The sequence below is a fragment of the Oncorhynchus clarkii genome, unplaced genomic scaffold, assembly GCF_045791955.1.
Source record: "Oncorhynchus clarkii lewisi isolate Uvic-CL-2024 unplaced genomic scaffold, UVic_Ocla_1.0 unplaced_contig_6721_pilon_pilon, whole genome shotgun sequence".
Classification (NCBI taxonomy): Eukaryota; Metazoa; Chordata; class Actinopteri; order Salmoniformes; family Salmonidae; genus Oncorhynchus; species Oncorhynchus clarkii.
Window position 1 is genome coordinate 327,501 of NW_027260976.1, and position 13,430 is coordinate 340,930.

At 47.8% G+C, this 13,430-nt stretch overlaps 1 protein-coding gene across 1 annotated transcript in view; it reads right to left on the reverse strand.

Moving 5' to 3' along the window:
- Positions 1 to 13,430, reverse strand: part of LOC139402755 (NBAS subunit of NRZ tethering complex-like) — a 283,040-nt gene that overhangs the window by 251,838 nt on the left and 17,772 nt on the right. Inside the window, exons 9-12 of the mRNA XM_071146672.1 lie at positions 3,572 to 3,670; positions 3,020 to 3,158; positions 1,431 to 1,496; positions 1,169 to 1,297 (exon numbers count right to left, since the gene is read on the reverse strand). Of these exons, the coding sequence (XP_071002773.1) occupies positions 1,169 to 1,297; positions 1,431 to 1,496; positions 3,020 to 3,158; positions 3,572 to 3,670 (433 nt within the window). The remainder of the gene's footprint in view (positions 1 to 1,168; positions 1,298 to 1,430; positions 1,497 to 3,019; positions 3,159 to 3,571; positions 3,671 to 13,430) is intronic.

Consider the following 13,430-nt stretch of genomic DNA (forward strand, 5'->3'; position numbering starts at 1 on the left):
GGGTCAGTCACAGTGGTCAGGTATTCTGCCACTGTGTACTCTCTGTGTAGGGCCAAATAACATTCTAGTTTGCTCTGTTTTTTTGTTAATTCTTTCCATATGTCAAGTAATTATCTTTTTGTTTTCTCATGATTTGGTTGGGTCTAATTGTGCTGCTGTCCTGGGGCTCTGTAGGGTGTGTTTGTGTTTGTGAACAGAGCCCCAGGACCAGCTTGCTTAGGGGACTCTTCTCCAGGTTCATCTCTCTGTAGGTGATGACTTTGTTATGGAAGGTTTGGGAATCACTTCCTTTTAGGTGGTTGTCGAATTTAACGGCTTAATTCTGCTCTGCCTGCATTATTTGGTGTTTCACATTGTACAGTAGTCTAGCAGCAGACAGACTCCCTCCTAGCCCCTCTCTCAACCCAGTAGCAGACAGACTCTCTCCTAGCCTCTCTCTCAACCCAGTAGCAGACAGACTCTCTCCTAGCCTCTCTCTCAACCCAGTAGCAGACACTCTCTCCTAGCCTCTCTCTCAACCCAGTAGCAGACAGACCCTCTCCTAGCCTCTCTCTCAACCCAGTAGCAGACAGACTCTCTCCTAGCCTCTCTCTCAACCCAGTAGCAGACAGACTCTCTCCTAGCCTCTCTCTCAACCCAGTAGCAGACAGACCCTCTCCTAGCCTCTCCCTCAACCCAGTAGCAGACAGACTCTCTCCTAGCCTCTCTCTCAACCCAGTAGCAGACAGACTCTCTCCTAGCCTCTCACTCAACCCAGTAGCACAGACTCTCTCCTAGTCTCTCTCTCTCAACCCAGTAGCAGACAGACTCTCTCCTAGCCGCTCACTCAACCCAGTAGCAGACAGACTCTCTCCTAGCCTCTCCCTCAACCCAGTAGCAGACAGACTCTCTCCTAGCCTCTCTCTCAACCCAGTAGCAGACAGACCCTCTCCTAGCCTCTCCCTCAACCCAGTAGCAGACAGACTCTCTCCTAGCCTCTCTCTCAACCCAGTAGCAGACAGACTCTCTCCTAGCCTCTCACTCAACCCAGTAGCAGACAGACTCTCTCCTAGCCTCTCTCTCAACCCAGTAGCAGACAGACTCTCTCCTAGCCTCTCACTCAACCCAGTAGCAGACAGACTCTCTCTTAGCCTCTCTCTCAACCCAACTTACACACACACACAATTACCTGTAGTTGTTGATCCCAGGAGACTGTCTGTCTGAGAGAGGGGAGGTCCCATACAGACAGACGTCCAGAGAAATGGATGACGGCCAGGAGCGTCCCGTCAGGAGACAGACTCAAACGAAACACACCGTCCTGCACACAGAGTTACACAAACACAGAGTTACACAAACACACCGTCCTGCACACAGATTTACACAAACACAGGGTTAGAGAGAGAGAGTTAGATAAGCCAGGAGGGAGAAGGAATGAGGGACGAGAGAGGCACCTGTTCATTGTTGTGTCTCGAGAAGAGTCTGAAGCTGGGGACAGTGAAGAACCCTTTCTTCTGGTTCTAAATGACAGAGAGACCAGGTTACAATACAATGGGTGTCTAAATGATCAAATTTAACTATTTTGCTCAGTAACAACAAAGACAACAAATTAAAATAAAATGTTTTAAATGGATAGTTAGTTTACATTAACGGCAGGACAACAGAGATGGTAGCCTAGGATTCAGAAAGGAAGACAACAGAGATGGTAGCCTAGGATTCAGAAAGGAAGACAACAGAGATGGTAGCCTAGGATTCAGAAAGGAAGACAACAGAGATGGTAGCCTAGGATTCAGAAAGGAAGACAACAGAGATGGTAGCCTAGGATTCAGAAAGGAAGACAACAGAGATGGTAGCCTAGGATTCAGAAAGGAAGACAACAGAGATGGTAGCCTAGGATTCAGAAAGGAAGACAACAGAGATGGTAGCCTAGGATTCAGAAAGGAAGACAACAGAGATGGTAGCCTAGGATTCAGAAAGGAAGACAACAGAGATGGTAGCCTAGGATTCAGAAAGGAAGACAACAGAGATGGTAGCCTAGGATTCAGAAAGGAAGACAACAGAGATGGTAGCCTAGGATTCAGAAAGGAAGACAACAGAGATGGATTCAGAAAGGAACACAGAGAATATATTTTATAGAATATTTTATAGAGCCCTACAATATATTTTATAGAGCCCTACAATATATTTTATAGAGCCCTACAATATATTTTATAGAGCCCTACAATATATTTTATAGAGCCCTACAATATATTTTATAGATCCCTACAATATATTTTATAGAGCCCTACAATATATTTTATAGAGCCCTACAATATATTTTATAGAGCCCTAAAATATATTTTATAGAGCCCTACAATATATTTTATAGAGCCCTAAAATATATTTTATAGAACCCTAAAATATATTTTATAGAGCCCTACAATATATTTTAAAGAGCCCTAAAATATATTTTATAGAGCCCTACAATATATTTTATAGAGCCCTGCAATATATTTTATAGAACCCTACAATATATTTTATAGAGCCCTACAATATATTTTATAGAACCCTACAATATATTTTATAGAGCCCTACAATATATTTTATAGAGCCCTACAATATATTTTATAGAGCCCTACAATATATTTTATAGAGCCCTACAATATATTTTATAGAACCCTACAATATATTTTATAGAGCCCTACAATATATTTTATAGAACACTACAATATATTTTATAGAACACTACAATATATTTTATAGAACCCTAGAATATATTTTATAGAGCCCTACAATATATTTTATAGAGCCCTACAATATATTTTATAGAACACTACAATATATTTTATAGAGCCCTACAATATATTTTATAGAACCCTAGAATATATTTTATAGAGCCCTACAATATATTTTATAGAACCCTAGAATATATTTTATAGAACCCTACAATATATTTTATAGAACACTACAATATATTTTATAGAGCCCTACAATATATTTTATAGAACCCTAGAATATATTTTAAAAAGCCCTACAATATATTTTATAATTCTAAGGTACTCACAGTGCTGGTGTCGTCCTCGTAGCTGGTGACCTGTTTGTAATGGGGCGACCCAGACAGAGCTCTCCAGGCCGTGAGGCCACACCGGGTTGCCCTGGACGCATCGTCAACACCCGACTCACAACCCCCCACCAGCAGCAACCTGACACACACACACACACACACACACTTTTACCTCTGTTGTTTATACCAGTACTATCTTAAAACACTGACACAACAATGAGGTAGGCTGTCTGTCTGTGCACTTACATAGACGTAAAGATTTCCTGAATTCTCATTCTCCTGCACTGATTACCATATTCTACTAAAACAAGGACTTGTCTTTTCTAACGGGATCTGACCGCTGCTTTGAGACAAAATGGACTTGTACAACATGGGTAACGTGGGTTGTCTCACCTATCTTTCTGAAGATGAAAGCACTAACTGTGTCGCTCTGGATAAGACTGTCTGCTAAATGAGGAAAAGAAATGTAACATGGTGGAATCTGCTTATACAGATGAAGAGGAGGAGGCGAGGAGAGAGAAATGAGAGACACCCTGAAGCTGTGCGCCTTACCGGTGCCCAGGGTGGTATATGGCCGTGGTGATGCCGTGAGAGTAGTGGGTAGAGAAACTGAAGCTGTGGTTCTCTTGGAAGCTCTGATTGGTCCCGACACTGAGAGGGGCAGGGACAAACACACAATTAAAAACTTTGAATAAGTATGTTAAGTTTACAAAAAACAAAATATAAATTGATTTGCTAGAACGATTTATACAACAGGGATCTTGATCCAGGAGGGAGTTGAATATCTCTGATGGAACGAAGAAGGTGGATCTTGACAACTAGCCACTTAGCTAGCAAGTTAGCAAACCAAACGCACAGCTGGAGCCCTGAGCTGGAGATCATTTGACACATCTTAGACTTCTTACAGTTATAAAGCAGTGGAGTAGCACACAGACCAGACCAGGCAGGGGGAGGCCCCAGTCTAGTATACTGTCAGTATTTCACACAGACCAGACCAGGCAGGGGGAGCCCCCAGTCTAGTATACTGTCAGTATTTCACACAGACCAGACCAGGCAGGGGGAGCCCCCAGTCTAGTATACTGTCAGTATTTCACACAGACCAGACCAGGCAGGGGGAGCCCCCAGTCTAGTATACTGTCAGTATTTCACACAGACCAGACCAGGCAGGGGGAGTCCCCAGTCCATTATACTGTCAGTATTTCACACAGACCAGACCAGACAGGGGGAGCCCCCAGTCTAGTATACTGTCAGTATTTCACACAGACCAGACCAGACAGGGGGAGTCCCCAGTCTAGTATACTGTCAGTATTTCACACAGACCAGACCAGGCAGGGGGAGTCCCCAGTCTAGTATACTGTCAGTATTTCACTCAGACCAGACCAGGCAGGGGGAGTCCCCAGTCTAGTATACTGTCAGTATTTCACTCAGACCAGACCAGGCAGGGGGAGCCCCCAGTCCATTATACTGTCAGTATTTCACACAGACCAGACCAGACAGGGGGAGCCCCCAGTCCATTATACTGTCAGTATTTCACACAGACCAGACCAGACAGGGGGAGCCCCCAGTCCATTATACTGTCAGTATTTCACACAGACCAGACCAGGCAGGGGGAGCCCCCAGTCTAGTATACTGTCACTATTTCACACAGACCAGACCAGGCAGGGGGAGTCCCCAGTCCAGTATACTGTCAGTATTTCACACAGACCAGACCAGGCAGGGGGAGCCCCCAGTCCATTATACTGTCAGTATTTCACACAGACCACACCAGGCAGGGGGAGTCCCCAGTCCATTATACTGTCAGTATTTCACACAGACCAGACCAGGCAGGGGGAGTCCCCAGTCTAGTATACTGTCAGTATTTCACACAGACCAGACCAGGCAGGGGGAGTCCCCAGTCCATTATACTGTCAGTATTTCACACAGACCAGACCAGGCAGGGGGAGTCCCCAGTCTAGTATACTGTCAGTATTTCACACAGACCAGACCAGGCAGGGGGAGCCCCCAGTCTAGTATACTGTCAGTATTTCACACAGACCAGACCAGGCAGGGGGAGCCCCCAGTCTAGTATACTGTCAGTATTTCACACAGACCAGACCAAGCAGGGGGAGTCCCCAGTCTAGTATACTGTCAGTATTTCACACAGACCAGACCAGGCAGGGGGAGTCCCCAGTCTAGTATACTGTCAGTATTTCACACAGACCAGACCAGGCAGGAGGAGGCCCCAGTCCATTATACTGTCAGTATTTCACACAGACCAGACCAGACAGGGGGAGCCCCCAGTCTAGTATACTGTCAGTATTTCACACAGACCAGACCAGGCAGGGGGAGCCCCCAGTCTAGTATACTGTCAGTATTTCACACAGACCAGACCAGGCAGGGGGAGGCCCCAGTCTAGTATACTGTCAGTATTTCACACAGACCAGACCAGACAGGGGGAGTCCCCAGTCCATTATACTGTCAGTATTTCACACAGACCAGACCAGACAGGGGGAGTCCCCAGTCCATTATACTGTCAGTATTTCACACAGACCAGGCAGGGGGAGTCCCCAGTCCATTATACTGTCAGTATTTCACACAGACCAGACCAGGCAGGGGGAGCCCCCAGTCTAGTATACTGTCAGTATTTCACACAGACCAGACCAGGCAGGGGGAGTCCCCAGTCCATTATACTGTCAGTATTTCACACAGACCAGACCAGGCAGGGGGAGCCCCCAGTCTAGTATACTGTCAGTATTTCACACAGACCAGACCAGGCAGGGGGAGCCCCCAGTCTAGTATACTGTCAGTATTTCACACAGACCAGACCAGGCAGGGGGAGTCCCCAGTCCATTATACTGTCAGTATTTCACACAGACCAGACCAGACAGGGGGAGCCCCCAGTCTAGTATACTGTCAGTATTTCACACAGACCAGACCAGACAGGGGGAGTCCCCAGTCTAGTATACTGTCAGTATTTCACACAGACCAGACCAGGCAGGGGGAGTCCCCAGTCTAGTATACTGTCAGTATTTCACTCAGACCAGACCAGGCAGGGGGAGTCCCCAGTCTAGTATACTGTCAGTATTTCACTCAGACCAGACCAGGCAGGGGGAGCCCCCAGTCCATTATACTGTCAGTATTTCACACAGACCAGACCAGACAGGGGGAGCCCCCAGTCCATTATACTGTCAGTATTTCACACAGACCAGACCAGACAGGGGGAGCCCCCAGTCCATTATACTGTCAGTATTTCACACAGACCAGACCAGGCAGGGGGAGCCCCCAGTCTAGTATACTGTCACTATTTCACACAGACCAGACCAGGCAGGGGGAGTCCCCAGTCCATTATACTGTCAGTATTTCACACAGACCAGACCAGGCAGGGGGAGCCCCCAGTCCATTATACTGTCAGTATTTCACACAGACCACACCAGGCAGGGGGAGTCCCCAGTCCATTATACTGTCAGTATTTCACACAGACCAGACCAGGCAGGGGGAGTCCCCAGTCTAGTATACTGTCAGTATTTCACACAGACCAGACCAGGCAGGGGGAGTCCCCAGTCCATTATACTGTCAGTATTTCACACAGACCAGACCAGGCAGGGGGAGTCCCCAGTCTAGTATACTGTCAGTATTTCACACAGACCAGACCAGGCAGGGGGAGCCCCCAGTCTAGTATACTGTCAGTATTTCACACAGACCAGACCAGGCAGGGGGAGCCCCCAGTCTAGTATACTGTCAGTATTTCACACAGACCAGACCAAGCAGGGGGAGTCCCCAGTCTAGTATACTGTCAGTATTTCACACAGACCAGACCAGGCAGGGGGAGTCCCCAGTCTAGTATACTGTCAGTATTTCACACAGACCAGACCAGGCAGGGGGAGGCCCCAGTCCATTATACTGTCAGTATTTCACACAGACCAGACCAGACAGGGGGAGCCCCCAGTCTCGTATACTGTCAGTATTTCACACAGACCAGACCAGGCAGGGGGAGCCCCCAGTCTAGTATACTGTCAGTATTTCACCCAGACCAGACCAGGCAGGGGGAGGCCCCAGTCTAGTATACTGTCAGTATTTCACACAGACCAGACCAGACAGGGGGAGTCCCCAGTCCATTATACTGTCAGTATTTCACACAGACCAGACCAGACAGGGGGAGTCCCCAGTCCATTATACTGTCAGTATTTCACACAGACCAGGCAGGGGGAGTCCCCAGTCCATTATACTGTCAGTATTTCACACAGACCAGACCAGGCAGGGGGAGCCCCCAGTCTAGTATACTGTCAGTATTTCACACAGACCAGACCAGGCAGGGGGAGTCCCCAGTCCATTATACTGTCAGTATTTCACACAGACCAGACCAGGCAGGGGGAGCCCCCAGTCCATTATACTGTCAGTATTTCACACAGACCAGACCAGGCAGGGGGAGTCCCCAGTCTAGTATACTGTCAGTATTTCACACAGACCAGACCAGGCAGGGGGAGTCCCCAGTCCATTATACTGTCAGTATTTCACACAGCACAGACCAGGCAGGGGGAGCCCCAAGTCTATTTTAAGGAACCCTACAATATATTTTAAAGAGCCCTACAATATATTTTATAGAACACTACAATATATTTTATAGAGCCCTACAATATATTTTATAGAACACTACAATATATTTTATAGAGCCCTACAATATATTTTAAAGAGCCCTACAATATATTTTATAGAACACTACAATATATTTTATAGAGCCCTACAATATATTTTAAAGAGCCCTACAATATATTTTATAGAACCCTACAATATATTTTATAGAGCCCTACAATATTTTTATAGCGCCCTACAATATATTTTATAGAACCCTACAATATATTTTAAAGAGCCCTACAATATATTTTAAAGAGCCCTACATTATAGTCTCCCCAGTAGTGAGTGTAGAGGCAGCAGCATCAATAGTCTCCCCAGTAGTGAGTGTAGAGGAAACAGCATCAATAGTCTCCCCAGTAGTGAGTGTAGAGGAAACAACATCAATAGTCTCCCCAGTAGTGAGTGTAAAGGCAGCAGCATCAATAGTCTCCCCAGTAGTGAGTGTAGAGGAAACAGCATCAATAGTCTACCCAGTAGTGAGTGTAGAGGCAGCAGCATCAATAGTCTCCCCAGTAGTGAGTGTAGAGGAAACAGCATCAATAGTCTCCCCAGTAGTGAGTGTAGAGGAAACAGCATCAATAGTCTCCCCAGTAGTGAGTGTAAAGGCAGCAGCATCAATAGTCTCCCCAGTAGTGAGTGTAGAGGCAGCAGCATCAATAGTCTCCCCAGTAGTGAGTGCAGAGGCAGCAGCATCAATAGTCTCCCCAGTAGTGAGTGTAGAGGCAGCAGCATCAATAGTCTCCCCAGTAGTGAGTGTAGAGGCAGCAGCATCAATAGTCTCCCCAGTAGTGAGTGTAGAGGAAACAGCATCAATAGTCTCCCCAGTAGTGAGTGTAGAGGAAACAGCATCAATAGTCTCCCCAGTAGTGAGTGCAGAGGCAGCAGCATCAATAGTCTCCCCAGTACTGAGTGTAGAGGAAGCAGCATCAAGTCTCCCCAGTAGTGAGTGTAGAGGAAGCAGCATCAATAGTCTCCCTAGTAGTGAGTGTAGAGGAAGCAGCATCAATAGTCTCCCCAGTAGTGAGTGTAGAGGAAGCAGCATCAATAGTCTCCCCAGTAGTGAGTGTAGAGGCAGCAGCATCAATAGTCTCCCCAGTAGTGAGTGTAGAGGAAACAGCATCAATAGTCTCCCCAGTAGTGAGTGTAGAGGCAGCAGCATCAATAGTCTCCCCAGTAGTGAGTGTAGAGGAAGCAGCATCAATAGTCTCCCCAGTAGTGAGTGTAGAGGCAGCAGCATCAATAGTCTCCCCAGTAGAGAGTGTAGAGGCAGCAGCATCAATAGTCTCCCCAGTAGAGAGTGTAGAGGAAACTGCATCAATAGTCTCCCCAGTAGTGAGTGTAGAGGCAGCAGCATCAATAGTCTCCCCAGTAGTGAGTGTAGAGGCAGCAGCATCAATAGTCTCCCCAGTAGTGAGTGTAGAGGAAACATCATCAATAGTCTCCCCAGTAGTGAGTGTAGAGGCAGCAGCATCAATAGTCTCCCCAGTAGTGAGTGTAGAGGCAGCAGCATCAATAGTCTCCCCAGTAGTGAGTGTAGAGGCAGCAGCATCAATAGTCTCCCCAGTAGTGAGTGTAGAGGAAGCAGCATAAATAGTCTCCCCAGTAGTGAGTGTAGAGGAAGCAGCATCAATAGTCTCCCCAGTAGTGAGTGTAGAGGAAGCAGCATAAATAGTCTCCCCAGTAGTGAGTGTAGAGGCAGCAGCATCAATAGTCTCCCCAGTAGTGAGTGTAGAGGAAGCAGCATCAATAGTCTCCCCAGTAGTGAGTGTAGAGGAAGCAGCATCAATAGTCTCCCCAGTAGTGAGTGTAGAGGAAGCAGCACCAATAGTCTCCCCAGTAGTGAGTGTAGAGGAAACAGTATCAATAGTCTCCCCAGTAGTGAGTGTAGAGGAAACAGCATCAATAGTCTCCCCAATAGTGAGTGTAGAGGCAGCAGCATCAATAGTCTCCCCAGTAGTGAGTGTAGAGGCAGCAGCATCAATAGTCTCCCCAGTACTGAGTGTAGAGGCAGCAGCATCAAGTCTCCCCAGTAGTGAGTGTAGAGGCAGCAGCATCAAGTCTCCCCAGTAGTGAGTGTAGAGGAAGCAGCATTATTAAATGTTCTCTCACCCATCACCTTATAAATTACAAAGTGAAACCGTGTTTAGAAATATATGCTAATTCCATGAAAATGAAATACAGAAATATCTCATTTACCTCAGTATTCACACCAGAGTCAATACTTTGTAGAAACACCTTTGGCAGCGATTACAGTCGTGAGTCTTCCTGGGTAAGTCAAAGAGCTGCGAGTCTTCCTGGGTAAGTCTCTAAGAGTTGCGGGTCTTCCTGGGTAAGTCTCTAAAATCTTTACACAACTGGATTATACAATATTTGCACATCGTTTTCAAAATTCTTCAAGCTCTGTCAAGTTGGTTGTTGATCATTGCTAGACAGCCATTTTCAGGTCTTGCCATATATTTTCAAACAGGATGCAAGTTGTGGGATATTGTATTCTTTACAGGCTTCCTTCTTTTCACTTAGTCAATTAGTTTAGTATCGTGGAGTAACTACAATGTAGTTGATCCATCCTCAGTTTTCTCCTATAAACAGCCATTAAACTCTGTTACTGTTTTAAAGTTATCATTGGCCTCATGGTTAAATCCCTGAGCAGTTTCCTTCCTCTCCGGCAACTGAGTTAGGAAGGACGCCTGTATCTTTGTAGTGACTGGGTGTATTGATACACCATCCAACGTGTAATTAACTTAATGTTTAAAGGGATATTTAATGTCTGCTTTTATTTTAATGTTTTTATCCATCTACCAGTTGGTGCCCTTCTCAGTGAGACATTGGAAAACCTCCCTGGTCTTTGTGGTTGAATCTGTGTTGTGAAATTCACTGCTCTACTGAGGGACCTCACAGATAATTGTTTGTGTAGGGTACAGAGATGAGGTAGTCATTCACAAATCATGTTAAACACTTATTATTGCACACAGAGAGTCCATACAAGTTATTACGTGACTTTGTTAAGCACATTTTTACACATTTTTACTGGCTTGTCATAACAAAGGTGTCGAATACTTATTGACTCAAGATATTTCAGATTTACACTTTTTATTAAATTTGAAGAAATGTCTAAAAACATAATTCCACTTTGACATTCGGGGGTATTGTGTGCAGATCAGGGACACAACATCTACATTTAATCAATTTTAAACTCGTAACACAGTATAAGCCGTACCTACGAGGGGTGAGTCGTCTCCTGCCAGGGTTTAATCACCACGCCATCTCTACGAGGGGTGAGTCGTCTCCTGCCAGGGTTTAATTACCATGCCGTCCCTACGAGGGGTGAGTCGTCTCCTGCCAGGTTTTAATCACCACGCCATCTCTACGAGGGGTGAGTCGTCTCCTGCCAGGGTTTAATTACCATGCCGTCCCTACGAGGGGTGAGTCGTCTCCTGCCAGGGTTTAATCACCACGCAATCTCTAAGAGGGGTGAGTCGTCTCCTGCCAGGGTTTAATTACCACGCCGTCCCTACGAGGGGTGAGTGGGTCTCCTGCCAGGGTTTAATCATCACGCCGTCCCTACGAGGGGTGAGTCGTCTCCTGCCAGGGTTTAATCACCACGCCATCTCTACGAGGGGTGAGTCGTCTCCTGCCAGGGTTTAATTACCACACCGTCCCTACGAGGGGCGAGTCGTCTCCTGCCAGGGTTTAATTACCACGCCGTCCCTACGAGGGGTGAGTCGTCTCCTGCCAGGGTTTAATTACCATGCCGTCCCTACGAGGGGTGAGTCGTCTCCTGCCAGGGTTTAATTACCACGCCGTCCCTACGAGGGGTGAGTCGTCTCCTGCCAGGGTTTAATTACTATGCCGTCCCTACGAGGGGTGAGTCGTCTCCTGCCAGGGTTTAATTACTACGCCGTCCCTACGAGGGGTGAGTCGTCTCCTGCCAGGGTTTAATCACCACGCCGTCCCTACGAGGGGTGAGTCGTCTCCTGCCAGGGTTTAATTACTATGCCGTCCCTACGAGGGGTGAGTCGTCTCCTGCCAGGGTTTAATTACCACGCCGTCCCTACGAGGGGTGAGTCGTCTCCTGCCAGGGTTTAATTACTATGCCGTCCCTACGAGGGGTGAGTCGTCTCCTGCCAGGGTTTAATCACCACGCCATCTCTACGAGGGGTGAGTCGTCTCCTGCCAGGGTTTAATCACCACGCCATCTCTACGAGGGGTGAGTCGTCTCCTGCCAGGGTTTAATCACCACGCCATCTCTACGAGGGGCGAGTCGTCTCCTGCCAGGGTTTAATTACTACGCCGTCCCTACGAGGGGTGAGTCGTCTCCTGGCAGGGTTTAATCACCACGCCGTCCCTACGAGGGGTGAGTTGTCTCCTGCCAGGGTTTAATTACCACGCCGTCCCTACGAGGGGTGAGTCGTCTCCTGCCAGGGTTTAATCACCACGCCGTCCCTACGAGGGGTGAGTCGTCTCCTGCCAGGGTTTAATTACTACGCCGTCCCTACGAGGGGTGAGTCGTCTCCTGCCAGGGTTTAATTACCACACCGTCCCTACGAGGGGTGAGTCGTCTCCTGCCAGGGTTTAATCATCACGCCGTCCCTACGAGGGGTGAGTCGTCTCCTGGCAGGCTTATTTCACTATACTCAACATGAGTGGGTTGAGTCACTGACGTGATCTTCCTGTCCGGTTCTGCGCCACATCGGGCTCGTGGGGTGGATGAGATCTTTGTGGGCTATACTCAGCCTATACTCTCTCCACTGGGATTATCTGCCTCTGACCCAATTCTGGGGGTTGAGTCATTGGCTTACTGGTGCTCTTCCATCTATTCCTATCCTCTGGCTCGTTTCGGTGGTTTAGATCTTCGTGGGCTATACTCAGCCTTGTCTCAGGATGGTAAGTTGGTGGTTGAAGATATCTCTCTAGTGGTGTGGGGGATGTACTCAGCCTGGTCTCAGGATGGTAAGTTGGTGGTTGAAGATATCTCTCTAGTGGTGTGGGGGCTGTACTCAGCCTTGTCTCAGGATGGTAAGTTGGTGGTTGAAGATATCTCTCTAGTGGTGTGGGGGCTATACTCAGCCTGGTCTCAGGGTAGTAAGTTGGTGGTCTGTTGATATCTCTCTAGTGGTGTGGGGGCTATACTTTGGCAAAGTAGTTGGGGTTATATCCAGCCTGGTTGGCCCAGTCCGAGTAGAGGACTGGTCACCCCTCAGAGCCTGGTTCCTCTGGTCTACCCAGTACAGCCAGAAGAGGACTGGCCACCCCTCAGACCCTGGTTCCTCTGGTCTACCCAGTACAGCCAGTAGAGGACTGACCACCCCTCAGAGCCTCGTTCCTCTCTACCCGGTACATCCAGAAGAGGACTGGCCACCCCTCAGAGCCTGGTTCCTCTCTACCCAGTACAGCCAGAAGAGGACTGGTCACCCCTCAGAGCCTGGTTCCTCTCTACCCAGTAGAGGACTGGTCACCCCTCAGAGCCTGGTTCCTCTCTACCCAGTACAGCCAGTAGAGGACTGGTCACCCCTCAGAGCCTGGTTCCTCTCTACCCAGTAGAGGACTGGTCACCCCTCAGAGCCTGGATCCTCTCTACCCAGTAGAGGACTGGTCACTCCTCAGAGCCTGGTTCCTCTCTAGGTGTCTTCCTAGGTTTTGGCCTTTCTAGGGAGTTTTTCCTAGCCACCGTGCTTCTACACCTGCATTGCTTGCTGCTTGGGGTTTCAGGCTGGGTTTCTGTACAGCACTTTGTGACCCCCAGTACAGTAGAGCTTCTACACCTGCATTGCTTGCTGCTTGGGGTTTCTGTACAGCACTT